Source organism: Protomyctophum bolini (genome assembly GCF_963924005.1).
Source record: "Protomyctophum bolini genome assembly, chromosome: 8".
Lineage (NCBI taxonomy): Eukaryota > Metazoa > Chordata > Actinopteri > Myctophiformes > Myctophidae > Protomyctophum > Protomyctophum bolini.
In genome coordinates, this window is record NC_137869.1 from 10,108,293 (window position 1) to 10,132,386 (window position 24,094).

Sequence of the window (24,094 nt, forward strand, 5' to 3'; positions counted from 1 at the left end):
CCAGGCTCGTTTAGAGCCAACTCCCACATAATTGACCTGTACTAAAGACATTTCCACGGTGATGTTGTTGAACAAAGCTTATCGTGCCTCTCGGGAATTGTTGGTGTTTGTGCCTTTACACATTCTATATTACAGTAGAAACTTAGACATGCGACCCCTTTCAGTGGTGGAAAACACTGGGTTTAAACATTTGATAAGCGTCTAGAACCACGTCACCAAGTCCCAAGCAGATTGCATATGACCACCAGTGTTATTTACTAACTTATTTAGTTACTTAGAGTTGAGCTTAACAATAATTTTGTCATCTCATCATCATCATCATCATCTCGCCCAAAATTGGTTAAAATCTAAAGTTGAATCAAGTCGTGACAGCCCTAGTCCCCACGCAGTCAGTCCATTCCCATAGGTTTTACACACACACACACACACACACACACACACACACACTGGCTTTTCATCTGTGATCTCTGTATATCTGATCTCAATATATTTGCAGCAAACTTCTTCATTCAATAGAGATGGTACCAGTGACATGGTGCCAAGAGAAAAACAATTAGTGGAACTTCATACAGATTTGTAATTTTCAACCTATCTTCATATAATAGGTCCTTACTAATAATCATGAAAAAAATGGCACGATTTTTTTCTACTCAGTCTGTGTCTCATAGGAGGTCTGTGGGCAGTTTCATCATTCATCATTAGGCAGATTTTGTTTTTAAACAAGATCTTTTTACAAAATTATTTAGATTTTCATTATCGTGAGAACGATGGCTTCCATTTTCGCATTGCAACTTTTCAGGACTAGAAAGCCTGCAGTTTTTATTAGCTTGTATTCCCCATCGATGATGTCACTGGAAGACAGTTTCTGAACTGCCCACAGCCCTCCTATGAGACACAGACCGAGTAGAAAAAACTTGCACAAGTTTTTCATGATTATTAGTGAGGACCTATTATATGAAGATAGGTTTAAAAGTGGTGAAGTGGTCCTTTAAGCTTGGGTATTGCTGTTTGCTATGTCATGTAGGATCTTTGTCCTTTTGGATGCTGGTGGTATTTGTGTACACTAGTCTATAGCTCAAGTTTGCACACGCCTGATCACATTTCAGCCCTGTTAGGACATCTCCTGAGTGACTAATGGAAGTCACTCTTCCTCCACCTACCTCCTCTCTGTGCAGTTCACTAAACAATCTAAATCTTTAATACACACCACCTCTTCATCCTCTCTAGTCTCTACACTATGACACGCCCTAAACTGACATGTCATTGTAAAGCATTGTCTCTAGCTGACATCATACAGGTCTCTCTCTCTCTCTCGATAGATCATGCCTGGGATACAATGGGCTGGATTGTGCTCGACACAACAACGCATTTTTCTATAGTCACTATAAAGAGAAAGAAAAAGAAGTGTGTGGCTGTAGCAGCACTGTTTCCATTCCAGGGAATGGCTGCAGACATTCTCATTCTGTTTAGGGCCCATTGTGCTGAATACTATAGACAAGTGTCCTGACTCCTGTCTACCTAATGCTAGAACTTAAAGTTACAGTCAAGGGTGTGAGTAGTGTGCTCCTCTGTGCGCAGGTCTTCGCCAGGCCAGGTTGCCTACCCAGGGCCTGCAATGTTAGTCGTAGCCAATCGAAATGAAATATAAAAAATTACATCTTGATCACATTATTCCAGAGATTGTGTACTAATTTGTGTGAATTTTGGACAAAATGTGTAGGAGTAGTAGTAGTAGCAAAAAGTGTTTTGAAGAAAAAGCAAAATGGCTTATATAGACACGTTTCATTGCAGGCTGGATTTAGTTGGGTTTATTACTGTGTCTCATGGGAAAGGACTCTTCCACAGAAGTAGTCGAGCCTGATTGTCCTGTAGGTTGTGGTGAGAAGTAAATTGCTCTCTGCTGATGAAGGTAATTGGCTCATCATGCTCAATTGTTATGTTCCGTTTCGAGTGTTTGCTATTTACCATTAACGGGAGGGGCACACGGTCACCGCGTGGGAGAACAGTTCTACACCGCCTTTGTTGTCGCTGGCAAGTTGCCGTGGCAGCAGTTTTGGGAAGTCGCTTAACTATTCTGCAGCCGCCTGTGTCACAATAGACCTCATACAGAAATTGTCCTCAACAAAAGGGAAACAAATTATACTCGGCAATTGTTTCTCCTTCATGTGACGTTTGTTGCCCACGGTTGTAGGCTGTTCCATCTTCCTTTCCATTCCTATTCCCCAGTGGGACGGATCATTGATATAAACACAAAACGCATTCCTCTTCTGTTAACTCTGTTGGCTTTTGAACGCCCTCCAGATTATTGCCTGGCTTTGATGAGTCAGCCTCCCACTGATCACTTGTCACGGCGTCGTCTGTCACAGGCATCACTACCAGGCAAATCCTCCAGCCTAAGCACTGGCAGGTGTGTGTGAGTGTGAGGATGCACATGCGCAGTGCACTTTGTTTCTCCGTAGTACTGACGTTGTGTCAGTGGTGGTCAGCCGTAATCCCTCTGGTCAGATGCCAGAATACACATACCTTAACACTGTGTGCTTGCCGTACACATTTGCATTCTCTCTCTCACGCACGCACTGACACACACACGCGTGACACACATACGTGCTTAGTAATGACATATATTTGGAAGTTTTAGTCATAGTTATAAATAATAAATAATAGACACTGGAATTCCCTTCCCATCCACTTTTGTTTCCAACATGCCAAGAGTCCGACAGTCATTAGACTGACACTCTACCCAAACGTCATAGAATTGCATGCATGAACGCACCGGGCCGAAAGTACCACGAGTCGTTCATGCGTTCATATTTTAGGCCCAGTTCCGCTCGAGCTGCAGTACCTACGTTTGGCCAGCATGTCCATTTGGCTTCAATGCGTCCTCTCGGTGGCCGAGGCTTAGTTTTAGCCTGAAAAGGAAGGCTTTTGTTGCTCAACCAGTCAGTCTCAGCTAATCGTCCTATCCCCTCGGGCTAGGTCCCTGCTTTTTAGAAGGTTAATGTTTGTAGCCTCTTGCTCGTGAGGGGAAGATAGATGGAGATGGACAGTGTAACTATTGAAGTTTGTGTGTGTGTGTGTGTGTGTGTGTGTGTGTGTGTGTGTGCAGCCCCCTCTCATAGGTGGCGTAAACAGAATTTGTTTTCCGTCAGCCCAGATAAATAATGTCCATAACATGCTCCTCACAAAATTCGTCCCGATTATTACACTGTTTCGTGCACATTTCCATTAGCTTCTGTTTTAGCCACGGTGTGACAAAACCATCAACATTATTGACGTGGAAAGGTCAGGCACAATGAGAAAAGAGAGATGCAAAACATCAGGGAGTTTTTTATTTAATTGTCACTTAGTCACAATCAATCTGCACTTTCATTCTCTCACTCACTCACTCACTATCACCCTCTCATTCCCACCCCCTCAATCCTCTTTTCACTCACTCACCATCTATCTCTCACACCCCCTGTTGTGCCAGCAGATTAGTGTGTGCCCTCGGGTATTAGCTGGATGGTGAATGCTGTGGTTTTGCCTCCACTGTTGTCCAGCTCCAGGGAACAGAATGAATGGCTCTGTATGGGTGGCAGGTGACATAATCAGCTCTGCTAGGACTAACATGGCCTGAAACACTGTACCCTTGGAGCCTGGAGCACAAGGTCGTGACCGAGTCAGTTTGTTTGTGTATCGAGGGGTCTGAAATTAAAGGTTATTCGGAACACTAGAAAGTTCTCATCTGAGAGACTTTGCTAAATGTGGGCTAGACACTGTGCTTTAAATGTTGGGACAACTTGGACCTCCACTCCTCCAGTGGTGTTCTTTCTCCTGTAGTCGGCAGAAATTGTGGAGCATTCATTTTTGCTCCAGTGATTTCATGATTTCAGTAAGGAAAACATGACATGTTGTAATAATAAAATTCATTGTTTGCCAGATGCCAGTATGTGTCTTATAAAACTCTTAATGATTAACAATATTTCTCCCAGTAGCACAAAAGGCCTTGCAATCAGATGAGGGATTAATAAAGAGGGCACTCTTTCCTACATTTTGTGTTTATATGAGAGAGAAAGAGCTTGCTCTAGAAGGTGTTAGTGATGCGTGAGTTTTTTTTTTTTTTTTTTTTTAAGTTTACAATCAGTTGAGACATTTAGGAAACTGGAGTCAACGGAACGGTATATTCAGCACCAGGTAGGCTAAAAGGCTATGCTGCAGGTTTGGTTTAGCTCAGGGTATAGACAATTAATCTTTTGTAGATAGACTGAGTGGCAAGGCACATTTCAAGATAAAGTTAGTTGACCTGCAGCCGGGATATCATTAGAGGCATATACTTGATCAAATAATTAACACATTATTCATGTGTTGACCCGCCCCGCTATAATTGCATCTGAAATGTTGACCGGTCCGCCCACCCACCCCACGGGGACCTGTGCATCACTACTAGGTGTGGTCTGCAGAGGGCAACTATGCATGTGATTTGTGATTCCGTTGAAGTTCTCTTTAACCGCACCCCCATTAGCCCACAGCCAAACCTACTAGTTGGCCTATGTTTGGAGAAAGCGTATTGTGATGACGATCCATCCACATTCTTCTCAAGTCATGCACACAACAGCCAAACGGGGTGTGGTGGCTAATAGCAGATGCCTCGTGGGTGTTGACAGGTATCTTGAGTGGTGTTGTTATAAGAGGTCTCACTTGATGATCACAATGGTTTTTTGTTTTGTTTTTGTTTTTTTAATTTTTATCCCACGATTTTGTAACCCAGTTTTTCTTATCACCCAGTGCCAATTATCTACAATGGGTTTGTTTTAGAGCTGGGACTCGATTAAAAAAATTAATCTAATTAATCAGAGGCTTTGCGATTAATTAATCTAGATTAATCGCATTTTAATCGCATATCATTATTTGACCCGAGAACAGTGAGAAAGCAATTTTTTCAAATGGATTTTGGTATTATGACTTTATGAGTAAAGGAATGAATAGTGAATACATAAACTTCAGCAACAAAACATTGTTTATTTTTCATCAGGTGGTACTTAACCAAAACCAACAGATCAGTGCCATTTTTGCCATAAAGTGCATGCTTTTTTTGTTGAATATACAGTCTAGTACCCTACATATTTAGGTAGACCATATCAATTCAAGGACCTGTAAACTCACAAGTAAAACAAATTTATACTATTTCAAGTACATTCCAGAACAAAAGCAGTGTTTTTTCAGAGTTTGTTATTTTGTCAGACTTGGACTTAGTCATATTGCCTCTGAAACCAGGCATCAGGTCGAGTGTAGGTTGCGACGTTGAAGAAGACGGAGTAACGTGAACTTCCACGCTAGCAGCAACATGTTTGGCATTGATGTGATATGTGAGGGACGATGTGCTGCGGTGATAGGCAAATTCTTTGTTGCATAATATGCATACAACTGCATTTCTGTCCACGCTTCCATCCGCTCGCTTTTTAAATCTAAATTTCCCACTAAATTTCCCAAGCTGCGCGTTCTTATTTGGGTCTGCATTCATGCTAACGTGTGCTGTTTCAGTTTGTTGTTATCGTCTAATACTAGCGGAAGTGAATGCTCAGACAGCAATGTTGCTGCTGGGTGCGTCAGCATCTTAGGTAAGTGGAAACGTGCGCCCAGTGAGAAACGTTCCGGTTCGGCGGTGAAAACAAAATATGCGATTAAATGCGTTAATTATTTTAACGCGTTAATTTTTCTGTAGTTAATTAATCTAAATTAATCGCAATTAGTCCCGGCCCTAGTTTGTTTATTCGTTTTATTTTTTATTTTACCCTATTTTTATACCCCTTTTTTAAAATTACAATTATTGGTTTAGCAAACCTGTCAGAAGCTTGATGACCAAGAATAAATGATAAAAGTTCAGCAGGGCCTGGATTTGGTGGGGAATTTGGGGAATTGTGCATATTTCAATTGACTAGAGGTTCATCTAAGTTCATCTATATTCGGGATGAATAAATCCCCCCTATGTGAGACATATATCCCCCCCCATTTAGAGCACTATTTTTGTGAGGAGCTTGAGGACAGAGCCAGAGGTCCACAGCTTTAACTGTATCTAGGCTGCCATTACTGCTATAATGCTGTTCAACGCCAGCTTAAAGAAAAAGCTTACAGAACCACGTAGTTAAACTCTGCTGTTCCGAATGTGTATGGCATGCAAAATGGTGACATCAGTCATGAAAAACAAGTGCTCTCCAAGTGCACATTTGAGTGTTGGTAATCTTTTACCACTGGAACATATTTTAATAGTGTACTGCAGATGTATTAACATAATCCATTTGTGTGTTTGTCTCCATAGAGGGAATCCCTCAGGTGTACTACTTTGGCCCCTGTGGGAAATACAATGCCATGGTGCTGGAGCTGCTTGGGCCTAGTCTAGAGGACCTTTTTGACCTCTGCGACCGCACCTTCTCCCTCAAGACCGTCCTCATGATAGCCATACAGCTGGTAAGGATGCATGGAGGGCAGCCATAGCATTAGCGGTAAAGTTGCACATGCAAAGTGACCATGAAGTTGAGGTTCATACTTTGTCAGAGGTTTTTCCAAATATGTTTTGCATCACTGGATTAATGAGGCCCTTCAATGTACATTTTGTATGTGATTTTATGCTCCATAATTTATTTTAGGATTGAAAGCTTACTTTCAATCCACAATATACACTGGGCATACGGGGGTAGCAAAATACCGCTCTCCACGGCTCATGATGCTTCACATTTAAAAACAATAGACACATTAAAAAGAGGCAAAGCCTTTTAAAAAACATTAAAAGGTAGAAAGACAACATTGGCAGGAGAAAGTTCTGATGTACTATGTGCTGCATTAGTGCATTGTGAGCTTATTTATGCAAAAGTGTAAGCCTCATGTTTACATTTGAAAAGGGCCTCTGAATGAGTGTTCTCTTCTGGCTTTTGCCCACCAGATAACACGGATGGAGTTTGTCCACACCAAGAGCTTGATATACAGAGATGTCAAGCCAGAGAACTTTTTGGTGGGACGGCCGGGAAGCAAGCGGCAGCACACCATCCACATAATTGACTTTGGTCTGGCCAAAGAGTACATTGATCCCGAGACCAAAAAACACATCCCTTACCGGGAGCACAAGAGCCTGACGGGCACAGCACGCTATATGAGCATCAACACACACCTGGGCAAAGGTGAGGAGATACAAGACCGACAGGCAGTACTCCAGATGAACCATTTCACTTGAGAACTGCAGTGGTTTGTTGTATTTAAAATGGAAGGCAGTCCCAAAATGTACAGTAACAAACCCTGCCACTCTCTCTTGTCCTTAGCAGCCACTTAAGAAAATGTTCTCCAGCTTTCCCACACGTACGTATAACCCTCACCCACCTTGTGTGTCTTTTTCAGAGCAAAGCAGAAGGGACGACCTGGAAGCACTGGGTCACATGTTCATGTACTTCCTACGAGGGAGCCTTCCCTGGCAGGGCCTAAAGGTGTGGTTGGATGTCCCCCTCATGCCGTCAGAGTTCTATAATAACTTAAATGCGGCGTGCAGAGAGGTGCTGTTTCCTCTTACACTCTCTTTGGTGTGGTGTCCTGTTTCGTCCATATCATCCGCATGGCCTCGGGCACACAGACTAAAGTTTACACCTCCCCAGGAAAAGAACGCCGTTCCTAACACCCTGATGGCACTGGAAGGTCTCCACACTGGTGTTCTATTTTTGTATATTTGTGTGTATGTGTGTAACACTGAGTGCACATTTCATATGTTTAGGGAATCCCCACCCTTTCAGGAATATGACTGAGCAAAATGGCCGCTGTGTGAACACGGTCAATTATCATCTATTGATTTATGAATGCTTAAAACGTTGCTGTAGTTCTTTCCTATGGTAAAGTCAAACACAGAACCCCCTGTAGCCAGTGCATATCCATGTGACTAAAACGCTTGGGAATGCATTTGCAATAAAAAGCACCTTGACGGGGGCATAGGGCTAAAGTACTTGGAGAATGAGGTTCGATTCCTCCGGTGACTCCGGCTTGGCTGGACACTCCAACAAACATAATTGGCTGAGGAAGCCAACAGTGGAGGGTGTTCTCTGTCGCTGCACTAGTGACTCCAACAGAGTGGTCAGGGCGCCTGTTAGGCAGGGAGCCAAACTGGGTAGGGATAGCATGTCCTCCCAGTGAAACGTCACACTGTCACTTGAAAAGAAGCACCTACTGACAGAAGAGACATGGATGTCTACACCCTTCCCAGAGTACAGTAGCGGTTGGCAGTGACGGGGACTACACTACAGTATGCACATTGAGGGGGGGTGCCAACAACTAGTTGTAGAAGAGAAAATAACAGTTGACGACAAAGCACCTTGTGTATGAGATTTAAATAATATTATACCTATTCAACTAATTTGCCCCACCAGCTATGCAATGCCCCAAATTGCTGTACATTTGGCATGGCTTTACTTTGGACAGGTCAAAGTAGATTCACCATTTATTGCAACAAATGGTATACAGTTAAACTTGGCGTTAAAGGCTCAGCACTCTCCCACACTGGGAGATATTCTCTGAATTTTGTCAAAGCAGCATAAACAAGCCCAAAGTAACAGCTTGAACAAATCTACAATCTCACAATATTAAATATAAGGAATTAAAGTTAAATCTGACTTGCCTAAGCCTGCAGAGGAGATACCCTGTTACATGTATTTTTCAGAATGGACAAAATTATATATTTTTAATACGGAATGAGATATCGGTAATGTATCGGCCATGAACAGCAATTCATTATATCGGATATCGATATTGGCCAAAATGTCTCATCGCACATCCCTAATTGATATTTAGTTTGAATCAGCAGAAGTAAATTCGAAAGTATTTGAGCCTATGCCAGACTCTGATCAAAGGTGGAGGCTGGGGTGGTGGAGGCAAGTTTGGCAGCAGCAGTGTCCGAGAAGCAATGGAAGCGCAGCTACTAGTGGTGTCAAAAAATATCGATATGAATCGATAATCGATTTTAACATTAACGATGCGACTACATCGATGCACGTGTGTCTGGATCGGTCAAAATAGCGTCTGCATCGGACGTTGGTTCGATCCTAAAGCTGCGAATCGATATAATTCAACTAACTGCGGGAAAAACACAGATGTACAAGCCCAAAGCGCTGTGCATTGCGACGGGTAGATAGCTTGTAGATCTGCTACTTCCAGCGCAGGGCGGGCGCATGCTTATGATGACGCTCTATGCATCAGCAGCCAGCAACAACAGACGAGCACTATAGCAGCATAAACCACTCGTTGTCAGACGGAATACACACGCAGATACGAGTCACGACACAGCATTATTGCACATCTGTGCTTTGCCTTTCATCCACGCTTCTATAGCCTTTTACATTTCATTTCCCATCCACGGGCACAAGCAACGTGATATCAACAGCTTCCACCCGATCTGGATGGTCGTGTTGTTTCTGACGAGGGTAGCAACTTTAGCATGGGAGCTAACATTAGTTTAACTCTGGTCCATATCGTTAGAACTGAAGGAGTCCTCCTTAATAACTCTATGGTCCATTCGTTCCCCAACCCTCACACTCGATGCTGCGTTTACACGGGCAGACACAAAGACGAATGGGAATATCATTTGGAGCAGGCCGAGCAGCTACTGTACACGTCTGTTTGCATCGACAGTATGACTGTATCGTTGCGTCTGGTTTCACTGTCCACAGCAGGCAGACCTGTCAAAAGAAAACAATGCACTTCCCAAAGCTCAGAGATATCATATCTCAGATATGCCACCACCTATAAATTCAAACCCAGAATGTCTTTCCCCAGCTATCTCATTCCACTTTCATTTATTTTATTCCATAGTCTTAGTTTTTCTCTTATAAAGTTGTTTTTATTAGTTTTCCAATGTTCCCCTTGAAAAGCGTCTAAGTACTCAGAGAAGCATTATATAAATAATAATATTATCACTATTATTATTACTACTTTTTTAATTGCCTATTCATTCATTGATTCACTCGTATCCAAATCCATTTGAAAAAAAAGCTCACTGATCAGGTCAAATAGGCCTATTGATATGCGATTAAAATGTGATTAATTGAGATTAATTAATCACAAATCCTCCAATTAATTAGATGTTTTTTTTAAGTCCCAAATCTAAAAGAGGTTAAATGTGTCAGATCGCACCGTATCGTATCGAATCGCATCGAATCGCATCGAATCGCCTCAAATTCCACAAAATCGAAATCGCATCGAATTCCACCGAATCGAATCGAATTCGAATCGTTCTGTGTATAAATGTATCGTCTCTGAATCGCATCGTAGCCCATGCATATCGATACGTATCGAATCGTCTTGTAAAGGAGAGATGCACACCCCTAGCAGCTACTGTGAAGCAGTGAGCCGAATTTTAAAGGGGCGGCCAAGTGTGACGTGATCAGCTGAGATGTGAATGACTAATATGAAGCTAGGCTGATTGATACAATCAGCTGACTGACAGCTGATTGGCACTGGCAAGCGACTCACGTGTCCCTGTATAAACTAACTTGTGCTTTATTTTGTGACCTTACTGTCCATACTCATATTTTGGTGGTGTGGGAGGAAGTTTCATCATTGTTCTGTCAACTGACAATTTCTCTCCCTTCTCAGGCGGACACTTTGAAGGAGAGGTATCAGAAGATTGGTGACACAAAACGAGCCACACCAATTGAAGTGCTTTGTGAAAGCTTCCCCGGTCAGTAGAAACAGGCTTTGTGTCTTTTGTTATATCACCTTTTCATCACCATTTTAATGTCACTTTACTTGTAACTGATATTTATATATTATAAACATGATACTAATTTGTGGCCTTTTGCTGCAGAAGAGATGGCCACCTACCTGCGTTATGTGAGGAGGCTGGACTTCTTCGAAAAGCCTGATTACGACTACTTGAGGAAACTCTTCACTGATCTGTTTGACAGGAACAGCTATGTCTTTGATTATGAATATGACTGGGTCGGCAAGCCACTTGTGAGTCATTCATCATCTCATCTCCCTCTCCTCTCCTACTTTGTTCAGGCTTCTGACATGAATAATGGGAATGCATACTTTTAGCAAAGCCTGGCATCTTAACAATCCTCACCTTGTGGGTGTTTTGTTCTGAATTTGACTTTATATTGGGTTTTTCTCATCCTTATCACATTCTCTGTCTGTTCATCCCGTATGTCCTCCATAGCCCACACCAATAGGTCCAATCCCCAGTGACACGCCTGTACAGCCCAGCAGAGACAAAGCACAACAGCAGACCAAAAACCAGGTGAGCTTTCCACTGCTTTCCACTGCTACCACCACACCCAACCATGCACATGCGAATAACGAACCATGTACCTAGTCAAGTCAGTCAGTCATGTTACCCAGTTTGCTATTGACCCAAACTTATCAGAAGCTTGCTAGATAATTGGTCGCTGTTCGATTCCTCTACCCGTCCTACTCTTCCTATTTCCTCCAGTTACACTCTACATTCATTTTTTTTTAAATAATGAAATGCTTTCACCTACTAGCCTTGCTCTGTTAGAAAGAAAAACTGCTTATTTCACCCAAAATAACCGTTCCTAATCCTGAAAGCACTGCAGCTCAATTTGTAAAACGAAGCATCGTTTTCTTTGGCTTTAGCATTGTATGCCACACACCCAACCACCCTAAGCTTTAGTCATTACATGCATGAGTTGAAAATGCACAGGGCATTGTTCATACCAATAATGACAAGCTTTATGCTGCTTAGTGTGTGACGAGCTTTATACCTTTTTCCTTATTTTCTTTCCATAATTCCTTTATTAGCATGCTCTCCACGCCTTGATCTTGCCATGTTATCAGTTGGGACACAAATGATAATTCACTCGGGTCTCAGGTTAAAATACTTTTTGAACATTGCTGAATCATGTGGTACAAATCAGGTTTTCATTGTTGATCAGTCTGACTTATGGTTTCCTGTAAAGTTACAGAAAGCATTTGGTTTTATGATTGACTTATTGTTGTGGACTCTAGCCCCCATTTATTACTCTCCACTCTAGTGTGATTGGCATATTAACAATATTAAACCCTCACTTATGCTTATGCACACCTTAGCATCAAAATATGTATTCCACAATGAGCGATTGTTTGAAATGGTGATCCTGAGTTATACAGAAATCAGCAGATTACAACACATGCTTGTAGATCTGCTATTTTAGCTGCACAACACAGACAAGGAACTTCAAAGAAATCACACCCGTGTGAAGAGAGGGGCGCTAATATATTAAAGTTAACTCATGTTGCTACGATTATGTGATGTAATGGTAAAACAAACGCAGACAAAACAAATTCTCTTTATTGTTAATAGCATTTAATGTTTGTGTTCGCGACTAAACAAACATTAAACTCTGTCCATTGTCAATGGCGTTTGTTTAACTAAAAACACACATTAAACCTGTATATTGAGAGCTCCCTGAAGGGCAGCACATTGATATGATAATGGAAGGTCCCAATTTTTCTCTGTACGGCAAATTAGGTCCTAGAAATTTTAAGTGAAAATATTGAGTGATACTTGAATTCTTGAAGGGCTGTTATTGTGCTTTCCCCTTGAATGAAATAGAACTAGTAGAACTACCACTTTGTAAATTGCTAAATAGTGGATAAATAATATCCATAGCTAACTGTTTAAAAAAGTACATCTGTACTTACTGTAGGTGGTATCTGTCTGATCAAGGCCGTTGTTTTTATTCCTGCATGATTTATTAGTGTGTTGATCTGTGCTTTACATGCGTTTTTGCTTCCCCACCGTCCCCTTTTAACATAGATTTGTCTTAACAAGCCTGCTTCTGCTTGGGAGATGTCTTCTATAATTTCTTTTGTTTGTTTTTGTTTCTTTCCACTTTTTTTATTCACCCTCCCTCCCCCTCCTTCATCACCACCACCACCCCAACACCTCACTTCCCTCTACCCCTCCACTCCTTCAACCCCCTCGCCCCTCCCATTCTCACCCGACCACCAACACCTGCCTCCACCCCTTTTGCTCTTTGCGTCAGTCGCCTGAGCCCAAAGGAAGTGAGTCTCAGCCCACTCCCGTGACCAATAAGGAGACTCTGGGGTCGCACCTCACAGCTGAGCGGCTGGGGGGCTCTGTTCAGGTACTGCTGCTGCTGCTCAGCTAGCTTAATGCATGACGCTGCATGGCTGTCTCTGCTTCCTCTCCCAACACTGACTCCACACTGCCTGTCCACCCAGGTTGTCTATCAACCTGTGACTCCACACTGCCTGTCCACCCAGGTTGTCTATCAACCTGTGTGCTCGCACACCATTTTCAATGGCTGCGTCTGCTCGGCCTGTTCCGTCTGCATTTGCTCATGTATGTGTGTGGCTAATTCGCTCTAGGCTAATCACAGACATGACATCCAGCAGCTACTGTCATTCAAAACCTTCATGAAGAGGGGAATACATACAATACAGCATAGCCATTGTCAAGTTCGATGAGCATAGCCGGTGAGCATTGTGAATATCTATATTAAATTGGCTAAAGAGGAATCCAGTCTGTAGATGGAACTTTTCATGACTTACCACATGGTAAATAGCCATTTATTCATTATTAAGGCCTTTATGACATAATTTTGTGGAATAAATATGCCACCTAGTGTTTGTTGGTAGAATTGCATCCTATGCCCTAAAAAGGAAATGGGTTATACTAAGCTTCTCCACTCGCAAGGCTGGAATTACGATACGATCATGACTTCATAAGAATGTTGTAATGGTCTCCAACGCAGCCGATGACGTGATGTGTGTAGGTGAAACACATTTTGTTTCCTGCTCTTTGGTGCGTGCAGGTGATGAGCTCAACAAATGGCGAGCTAAACACTGATGATCCCACCGCTGGACACTCCAATGCTCCCATCACTGCTCCCACCGAGATCGAAGTGGCAGATGAAACCAAGTAAGATTAATATTCTGACTTACACAGGGTTTCTGTTGGTTATTAATCAAATAGTCAAAACAGTTTAAACCAGGTTGCTGCAGCTTTTAGAATACATTAATATACCATGGGAGAATGAGTCCTCATCATCTATTGTTGGCCTATTCAGTATTTTAGCTGTGACGTGAGCGCCCCCTCCTGAGATACTTCCGGGTCCTACTTTTGTGTCGCTTTTGTGTCCCCATAGTTATACTGTGACACTCCGTCGGACTAAATCTGAGACGAAAACAACCACGAAAGTCGCCATTTTATTTTATTGTGTCAACTAAATCCTCATTAATGCAAACTAGATTCAACATACTCAAGCCTGCACACATTCTAAATATGCCACCGAAATATTTTACCGAGCAAATGGACTGTTGCCACCTTCAATAATAATGATAATAATAGTCTTTATTGTCTCCACATCATATATTTTTTTTGTCATGGACACTTGTACAAAACATTAATAATTCTACTCGAGTTGGAAGCATTAAGACCCATTTTAACCCTCAATGGCTTCCTTTCTGAAAAATAACGTCATTGTAAAAAGATTCACACGTTTAGATATTCTATTTACAATGAGATGCGGATGGGAGCTGGTGCCACTTGGACCCGGACGTAACGTAGCACTACAAAATGACGTCGGACTTAAATACTGAATAATTAGCTATAAGATGGTACTAGTAGAAATAAAATGTGTTTGCATCAGACTGTAACAGTATGGCTGATTTTCTTCCGTAAAATAACTCACAAAGTGAAACTTTCATATATTCATTTGTTTTGTTTTAATCTTGATGGTGCCAAGTGCTGTCTGAAAAGGAAGATCAGCATCAACATAAACCTTGTATGAAGGCACACAGTGCTGTAAAATATAATAGCTGGTTGTGTTGAGACTCTGGACTTGACAAAACACAGTGATTTTGGCCATGTTATCTGCTGGTGTTGATCCACTGACAGTGAAAACTTAACAATGGTTTCAACACGGACATCTTTTTAGAGTACATTGTGCCTGTATGCACAGGCCTCATGGAGATGCTAATTTTCCTTTCCAGCTCGATTTGGCACCTGCCCACAGTGCCAAAACTACTAGTAACTGGTGTACTGACAATGGTATTACTGTGCTTAACTGACCAGCGAACTGGCCTGACCTGAACCCCACAGAGAATCTAGGTTGTATTGTCAAGAGGAAGGTGTGAGACATGAGACTCAACAATACAAATGCATTTACGGCTGTTATCAAAGCAAATCTGGGCTTCCATAACACCTCAATAGGGACAAAGGCTGATCACCACCTAGGCAGAGATTATCCCGCTTATTACATGGCTACTTAATACCTAAATTAATAAATTGACAAAATGAGATACAGTATTTCCTTGCTTGCGGCAATGAAAGTATTCCATAAGTGTCGCGTTGGCCGGCGTCTGCCCAGCTGCAGCACTGTCGGAAAACAAGGAAGTGAGTTGATCAAATGGAATCCATTTTCGGGTACTGCTTTGTCTATTTATCACTCAAATGTTTTCAAAAACATTTTTGAGAGCAATGTTTAGCTGTAAATGACATTGTGTGTGTGTGTTTACATGACTGTCATGTTGGAAACGGCAGTAAATCAAGCGGGGCACAGCAGGTGCTCCGAGGGTTTGATTAGGCATGGGTCTGTTATCAAGAAATAACACACCGCTGAATTCTGCCATTGGCCAATCAGAATCAAGCATTCAACCAAGCTATGTATAATAAGCTTTCAACTAGGTTGCACTGCTGGCCACACTTCACTCGTGATGTATTGGTAAATGTGTAACCATTGACACCTGAGGACAAACGGGTACTACTACTACTGCATCATGATGATGATTCATGATTAGGTGTGGCCACTAGCAGTGCTGCCTAGATAAATATTTCAGCCAGTAGGGGGCAGTGTGTACTGTGACTTTTTGAGAGGGCGCTTAAACTGTTCTCTAAAATTGTGTCCTGCCAAACACACTTGTCTTCTGCCTGCAGGTGCTGTTGTTTCTTCAAGAGGAGAAAGAGGAAAGCCCTCCAGAGGCACAAATAGAAGACATAAAAGATTACGGGGAGGACTTGAAAACATTCTGGTCACTGTTTTAAATGGAAGCAACTACACAAGATCACCATCTTTCTTTCCAAATCCCCATCAATTGGTATATCCCCCTCACCCCCACCATCGCTCACTCTCTGCCCCCTGACCTCCACACACACACTTCTCTTTCTCAGTGCTCCCCTGCTACTGGCGGGTAAAGGAATGTTGTGGTCCTACCGACTTCACAACAGACACTTAATTCCTTTGTCAAAGAAATACAAATGTACCTGCATTATAAGAAGGGGCTCGAGAAAAAAGTAAAAAAAAATGAAAATGAAAAAAGGAGGAAAAAAGCTGTAACAATGAACCGTGAATATGAAAAAAGACAAAAATAACAATACTGTTTGAAACAGTTGTATTCTAGATTCCATACAGAACATGTATTGTTCCAACAGTCAGCCATTGGTCTGAGGGAACTGTCGTGTGGGTCGAGTTGAAAGAAATCTGCTTCTTTTTTGCGTTTCTTTTCTTTTTTTAGAGAGAGAGAAAGAGAGAGAGAGAGAGAGCGTGAGAGAATAGTTCTTTATTTGTGGGATCAAGATTGAACTAATGATATCACTGCAGTCACTGCAAGACATGACAGGAAGCATTTCATCTATATTTTTTTTCCCCTTTTTTTTTTCCTTTTCCAGGATTTATGTTTTTTTTTTCTTTTTTTCATAGATGGATCTTCAGTTTTTCAAAGTCAAATCCCTGGATTGAAACCAAGACTTTTCCTTTTTCTGTTGTAGTGTTCTGGAATACATTTTTTCCCCCTTCTCACTTTGGCTTTTTTTTTGTCTGTCGATGTTGTAGCACAGTCACTGGCCTCAGGTACTGTGGAAGATTGAGAGAAATGGATATTAAGCTCTCTTACTGTTATATTATTATTATTATTATATTGCACTTTTGGGGAAAATAGTAAGAAAAAAACTTAAGTGAAATTTTAGGTTTGAAATTAATGATTAAGGAAAAATCTTAATAAAGACTGAACTAGGATGAGTCCTTCACAAGACTATCTGAATTATGGCCGTGAAATGTCAATTTACATAAAATTATATTTGATTTTTATTTCTTTATACAAGATAATTTACCAGGAAATCATAGTTTGTGCCTTTCCAAGTAAAATGTTCAAAGCTCAAGTGAGTGTCCCGCGATGAGATTTTATCTGATCTGTCCCAAATGTTGCTCACTGTATAACTGTGTTGTGTGCGTGTGTGCGGGCTTGCATTTATGGATGTATTGTAAATTAATGTGCGTCATGGGACAAGTGCATGCACAGTCAAATCTGGAGTGTAAATTAAACACTCCGGATTGTACTGTGTAGGTCCCTTCCTCATACATCTTGAGTTCACATCTCTCTTCATTCTCTGCTATGACAATCAAAGCATCCATACAGTGGGGGGATTGTTGTGTCCTGAGCCTACTGTAAACTACTGTTGAAAGATTAGGACCCTCAGGGGAACCTAGGAGACTATGATGACAGCAACTCAAACCTGTTTGTACTTTTTTTCTTGTCTTTTCTTCTGTTTGTTTGATTTATTTATCGGAAGGCCACAGTTGGACAAGCAGCTTTGTGAGGTAGTCTCATTGTTTACAGGGTCTGTTGTCTCTGAAATGAAGGGACTGCTGTTAGCTGGGCCTTAAAATGAAGAATCCACCAAATCATTAGTACTGGAATGAAAAATCATCTTTAGTTTTTTTTTTCTTTTCGTTTTTTTAACCACTGCTGCTGGTAACAGTAGTTTCTAGGCATCTCAATACTAATGTGTCATTTTCTTCTATTTTTTTATCTTTTTTTCCCCCCGGCCTAATGAAATGTATGTCCCACAACTTGGTGCTCTGTCATCTACGTTATGTACAGTTAGCCATTTCAGAACTCTGCTTAAGTTTCTATATTGGAGATAGTAATTTTATGGCCTTGAATTTGTCACTGTCCCAACAGAGCTTCCTAATATCTGTGATTTGCATTGTAAATAATCTAAAATATTTAGGTTGAATTATTACACCAGACTGTTTTCATCATGACAGCAAGTTTTGAGTCATTGGAAATGAGTAATCATTCGAAGCCAGAATGTATACATCTGTCATATGAACTCTTTATTCTGGGTTATGTTCCCACAAAAACTATTTCTCTTTTCCATAATTTTGATTTCTGGAAAAAACAGGTATGATTTATTAAAATGTTTTCTAAACTGGAGACTAGTTAAATGGTCAACTCCAGGGTGTTTGAGATCAAGCTGAAAAATTAAGTATTCCACTTAAACACTGCTGAAGCCACTAAGAGTTAACCTAACTGTATGAGGAACAAAATTGTTTAACGTTTTAGTAATATGAAAATTATGTTGCATATTATTTTATGGGTGTACCGTGACAGAAACTAATTGGTCAACTTGAGGGTTGGCTCTCATTTTCCAATTGTCTAGAAACCATTTAAATTGATATTAAATTGTCTAGTGTGAAGGGAAATGAAACTTGACTTGTATAAGCAAGAACTGGGTTTCAAGAAGTGGAGTGTGTACCATGTTTGACTCACTCATGTGAAAAGGGAACGCACCCCTACAAACGGCTTTGATGCTCACGAGTTTTCATGACCACAGCTTTGTTATTTGGTTATTTTTGACTACTTTGAGTTATCAACATTGCGCAAGTGTATGATGACATGCATTCTATAATACACCCTTGCGGGGGAGAATTCATCTCAGGATATCCTGAAGAGAAGACACTGCAGCGCAAAAATGGAACCAATGGTCCATTGATGGTTCAGAGGGAAATCTGGCATCCTGTCTTTAGGGTATTAGGCTGACTCTGGGTGCTAAACCTGTTCAGCTGACCAGCGTGGGACCCAGTTTGGCATAATCTTGCATTAGGTTTGTTTTATGGTTTCACAAGATTTTTGGGAAAGCGTTTATTTGGAGATGCTCAGACCAAGGTTGAACTGTGTTTGCATAACGTTTGTTAGTGTAACCATTTGCATCATGTATTTGTAAATATGAAAAGTACAGAACTTTAACTGTGAATAAAGGAACTTTTATCACGGGAAATTAATCAATCATGGATGGAGCTATCTATGTCTACCAGCCAACCTTTGCCGATCTACAAGCGTGTATGTTATGCGGTGGGGCACCTTTTAAACGACCTTTGCGCCTCTTTGTGGTTCACTTTTTTGTTAGTATATTACCATGCCGTGCTAGGATTCGAGGGCACATAATAGGTGTGTTGCTGCTTATTGGGCAAATAGCGGATGGAATCTGCACACCCCTTGTTGGATACGAATCTGACGGAACATACAGATTCTTAGGATATGGCAAGAGAAAATCCTGGCATTTATTGGGTAAGTATTCCACAGCTTACTTGTCAGTGCTCCCTCACCTGAGCTCTTGATTGCTGCCTTTTGACAACTTTGCCCAGAACGTAAATCTTACTAATACACATCTCAGCTCTTGTTTGCATCCATAGTTTCACTGTAGCGAAAAGGAGAAGATCATTCCAGCAGCTTATGTTGTGGCACTCTTTCCAGGAATGGTTTGCGTGCTCGTTTCTTTCCCCTTGGTCTTTAGCCCGTGTTTGGCCTCTGATGCCAAGTTGCCAACACCCTGCAGTGGGCTCAGCTGACCCACTTCCCCCCTTCATCATCATCGTCCAGTCTGGCTGGGCAGCCACTCAGATCTACCACCTCTGCCTCATCCCAGAGCTGGTGTCCAGTGACGATGCTAAGGTGGAACTTCAGGTGAGGTCACAAGCCAACCACAGAGCCACTGCCCTTTTGGGTCATAACACATATAGTCATAACATGAGGTCTCTGCTGAATAACTTTCTTGATTCTTTTCAACTATTTTCTCAATTTTCTAATGGGCCATTTATCCCCAGAATAGGTAAGATTGTGTGTGTAGAAGTGGCTCACAGCCTCAGCCTGATGGCCTCAAAAGTCTAATACCTCTCGGCCCAATCGAGCCATAGACCAGTGGTCCCCAAACATTTTTGCCCGTGCACCCCCTGTTAGCTCCTGACCTAGCTTACACACCCCCAAACGCTCAGTCTTGTAGTATTTGGCTGAAAATGATCATTTGTTTAATATGATTATGGCAAATAATCACAGAATGTCACTGTACTGAGAGACATGCAGCTGCTGTATACATCTCCTTACAACAGTGTTTTACCGGATTTAGCTTATGAGTCTGTGCTGATCGGTACCTTCCTGTGGAGACCAACAGCCTCAACAAACTGATATAGGCCTAGTGAGTTGTGGGAGTGAAGCTCAACTCCCTGTCCTTAGTGCCAGAGATAAGGAGACTGTCCAAGTGTCATGCTATCATGCTATCATCCCGTCCTCTCCATGATGAACTATAGTCAACAGAAGAAGCACGTTCAGTGAGACTGAACCACATAGTTCCCTATATGCCAGAATGCACTACTGAGCAGCATAGGTCATTCATGCGTGTGGCCATTACTATCTATGGGTGTTGATTGACGTGTTGTGCAATGTAGGTCTAACGCTTGATTACATTAATTTGAATGTATCTATATTGCGTATTGCCTTTTACTGATGAGATCAACTGGGGTATACAATTTCCCCTCAGATCAATACAAGTATTTCTATTCACTTCACACACATTTTAGTCTTTTATATATAGTCTTTTTATACAGTACAGACTCAATCCTTTCCCCATTGCGATCCCTATCATTCCTGATGACTGTGTATCCTTCAATCTCTATCTCAAGAGTCTTCTACAGAGTCGTCAAGTTTAGTTTCAGAGAAGGAGTATATTTACAGAAACTTGCATTTGAACATTCTGAGAGTTACACTGGAAATTGCAGTAGACTACCAGAGGAAAATTATGTTTCACTTTCCACACAACTCTCTCACAATCTCTGTGCAAGTTTAAAGCTAAATTCTTTGATTGTTCAATGATTGTTTGTTTTTTCTTAGATAGGCCTACATCTTTTAAATGTGTAATTCAATGTTTATCTGTAAAGGATGCAGCCATGCCACCATCTAGTGGCTGATTATTAAACTTTTTTTTTGAAGGGTACTTTACTTGTTACTATTTTGCTTCTGAATGAGAAAGAGAGAGAGAGAGAGAGAGAGAGTGAGTGTGTTCTGGGACTAACACAACCACCAGACTGAGACTGAGCTACACTTCCTAACCGTCTGCCTACTATACCAATTAAGACATCAGAGACATACTCTCCACGGATTACAATCACCCAAAGAGAGTATAATGACTATAATGACACCCGTGTGAAGTGAGTGGTGCAACTCCGTGTGTGGGTTCCCGCAGACCCACAGCAACGCACCCAGTGTGCCGGCCCGGGTCCCGGCGAGCTGCCTCGTGTCCGAAAGGGTAGAGAAATGACAGAGTTACCATTTGGGGGTATAGATTGTGCATTACTGTACATTCTACCACAGGTCGTTTCGAGGAAGCAATCTGATTGTTTGAAACAGCCTTCTAGCCGTGGGTTAAACCAGCACCGTTCAACACCTAATCAAAACAAAGAATTCAGCTGCTCTGTTTACCCAGAGCGCTAGCAAACTCGGTGGCTAGGCTAGCTAGTTTCTTGGGACATTTGTGGTCGTAGTGACTACATCTGTCATTAAAAATATATATTCTTTCAGCGATAACTGTGGTAGAATTACAATATTACACTCGAGGGTGTGGTTTAACGTGATTATTGCCACTCCCTGTCGTGGCAATAATCACGTTAACCCACACCCTCGAGTGTAATATTGCTTAATTCACCCATTCACACACGCATTCATACACCGATGGCAACAGAAACCATGCAAGGCACCAACCTGCACATCAGGAGCAATTAGGGGATCAGAGTCTTGCTCAAGAACACTTCGACACTAACTCTAAGGGGAGCCCACAGGGTTCGAACTGGCGACCTTACGGTTACCATCCTGAGCCACCACGGCCGCCCTGGCACCTGACATGTCCGCCTGAGGCCATGTTCAGTTTAGTTTGACCTAGGTTTTTTTTACCCATTCTGGGCGGGAACCCATTTTGCTGTTAGCATTATGTTATGCTTTAGCTATTGAAAAATAGCAGATCTACAAGCTCATAGCCGAGCTTGTATAGGTCTGCTATTTTTGAAAAATCGAAGAGCGACTGACATAGAAGACATTTTTTTAATCTGATCTCAGGTCAGAATGGGTTAACAGTTTGTTGAATGAATTGTTGTGGAAACAAATTGTTTCAACAACAATCTTTTCATGCATTAATTTTCCTACTTTTACTTAACTATACAGTATAATAAGTACAACGTCCTTGTATATGATCCCCCCCTCCCAGATGAGATGCTGCATATCAAAGGGCCAATATAATCTAAACTAAAGTCAATAAAGTCTATACACTGGACTGGACTATAAAAGGCACACGTCTGCTGTCATGGGAAGTCCGCTGGACTAAAAAGAGTGTGTGTTCGCTATTCATATCCTGAAAGACTCAGAGCAAGAGGTGTTGCAATTTTAATTTGCAAATAACACCTCATGTTAACCAGAAAAATATCACAAGTGACCCCAACAGACTGGGTTGTTATTGTGTCAGGCAGAAAGAATTACGCCAGCATGCAGTTTGTTTTTCTGCAAGCAGCTACAAACTGGGATGAAGAGCGTTTTATCGCTCGGCTCTTTGGCTCTCTAGTCTAGTCTAGTCTATACGCAATGTCACGACATCCGCAGTATCATTACTGTGGATTTAACATCGCACAAGATGTTGATTTAGACATCCTTTTAGACATCCTCTGCCAGTTCATGTTCCCTGTCTATATCTCAGCCAGGTTATTAAATGCCCTTGTTGGGGAGTTGCACTGGTCTGACCTGTATACGTTTTCAGACAGAAAAAAAAATCAAAGAAAACATTCCCTTTTGTTCTATTGTTCAAACACACACCACACATTCTCATATAAACCTTTTTTTTTTTCTTGCATCACTTTCCAATATTCAGTGTTGGTCATCTTCGACATCGCCCCCACATCCGAGCCCCGTCGAGGTGTCCATGGCACTTAACCCATTCTGACCTGAGATCAGATTCTAAAAATGTCTTTATACATCCTAAAGGTCCTTGCATCCACCCTGGAGGACAAACGAGCTGCCACCAACTCTCTACCACCACCAGCATCCAACCAACAACGGACAACTACCTTTGTCCGGGAGGGGGCTAAGGTGACCAGGAGCTGCTCCACAACATCTGAGCGAGGCCAGCTACGCTTAGCCCGTGACTGGAAGATTCTGGCTGATATTGGCCGACAGCTGGTTTTTCCTCAAGAGATTACAACAACCACCCTGAGACCTGACCTGGTGCTCTGGTCCCCTTCTCTAAAAAAGGTGTACATCATCGAACTCACAGTACCCTGGGAGGACAGAGTGGATGAGGTTTATGAGCGAAAACACCTCCATTATGCCGAGCTTGCTGCTGAAGCACAACACCGCGGCTGGAACGCTGAGGTCCGCCCAGTAGAGGTGGGATGCAGAGGGTTTGTGGCAAGATCTACTACCAGACTGTTTGCAGACCTGGGAGTCAGAGGCCAGAAGCAGCGCGCAGCCATCAAAGCCTTATCGGAGGCAGCCGAAAGAAGCAGCCAGTGGCTTTTCATGAGGAGGAAAGACCCCTGCTGGGCACCGAAGTAGCAAGCCAGGAGGTATGCGGTCAGCTTTGGCCTGACTCAGGGAATAGGACGCCCCTGCCATGCATAGTCCCACGAGAAGTTTGCCATGCATGGCTCTCTTTCTCGTGACGAGTCTGGATTGACGCAAGCTCAGGTCTGATCAGCCTGTAGCTGGCCACCTTGGGGAGGGTGTATAGTGTTAGGGCCGAAACATCCCAAGATCCAAGGATACACTACTGATGATGCGTATCCAGCTCCCACCATTCACCACCACTCATCACCAAGACGGCAGGATGACATCAAGACATTCTACCATTCATCACGACGACACTCTTAGGTATGTGCTTGCACAAAGGAATTTACATCTTATCCTGTGTTTGATAAACTGACAGTTTTCCATTCTGACCTGAGATCAGATTCTAAAAATGTCTTCTACGTCAGTCGCTCTTCGATTTTTCTAAAATAGCTGACCCACAAGCTCGTAGCGCACCACTTGG

At 42.1% G+C, this 24,094-nt stretch overlaps 1 protein-coding gene across 5 annotated transcripts in view; it reads left to right on the forward strand.

The window, feature by feature from the left end:
- The window catches only part of csnk1g2b (casein kinase 1, gamma 2b), a 54,139-nt gene extending 35,109 nt beyond the window's left edge, over window positions 1-19,030 (forward strand). For 2 of the 5 annotated variants that reach the window (XM_080770788.1, XM_080770787.1), the window contains exons 4-12: window positions 6,296-6,444; window positions 6,917-7,151; window positions 7,366-7,451; window positions 10,600-10,684; window positions 10,811-10,959; window positions 11,165-11,245; window positions 12,993-13,094; window positions 13,785-13,891; window positions 15,908-19,030. In XM_080770788.1, the coding sequence (XP_080626914.1) occupies window positions 6,296-6,444; window positions 6,917-7,151; window positions 7,366-7,451; window positions 10,600-10,684; window positions 10,811-10,959; window positions 11,165-11,245; window positions 12,993-13,094; window positions 13,785-13,891; window positions 15,908-15,962 (1,049 nt within the window). In that variant the 3' untranslated portion in view covers window positions 15,963-19,030. The remainder of the gene's footprint in view (window positions 1-6,295; window positions 6,445-6,916; window positions 7,152-7,365; window positions 7,452-10,599; window positions 10,685-10,810; window positions 10,960-11,164; window positions 11,246-12,992; window positions 13,095-13,784; window positions 13,892-15,907) is intronic. The other 3 variants (XM_080770789.1, XM_080770790.1, XM_080770791.1) reach the window with 3 other exon arrangements.
- Window positions 19,031-24,094: the final 5,064 nt, after the last annotated feature.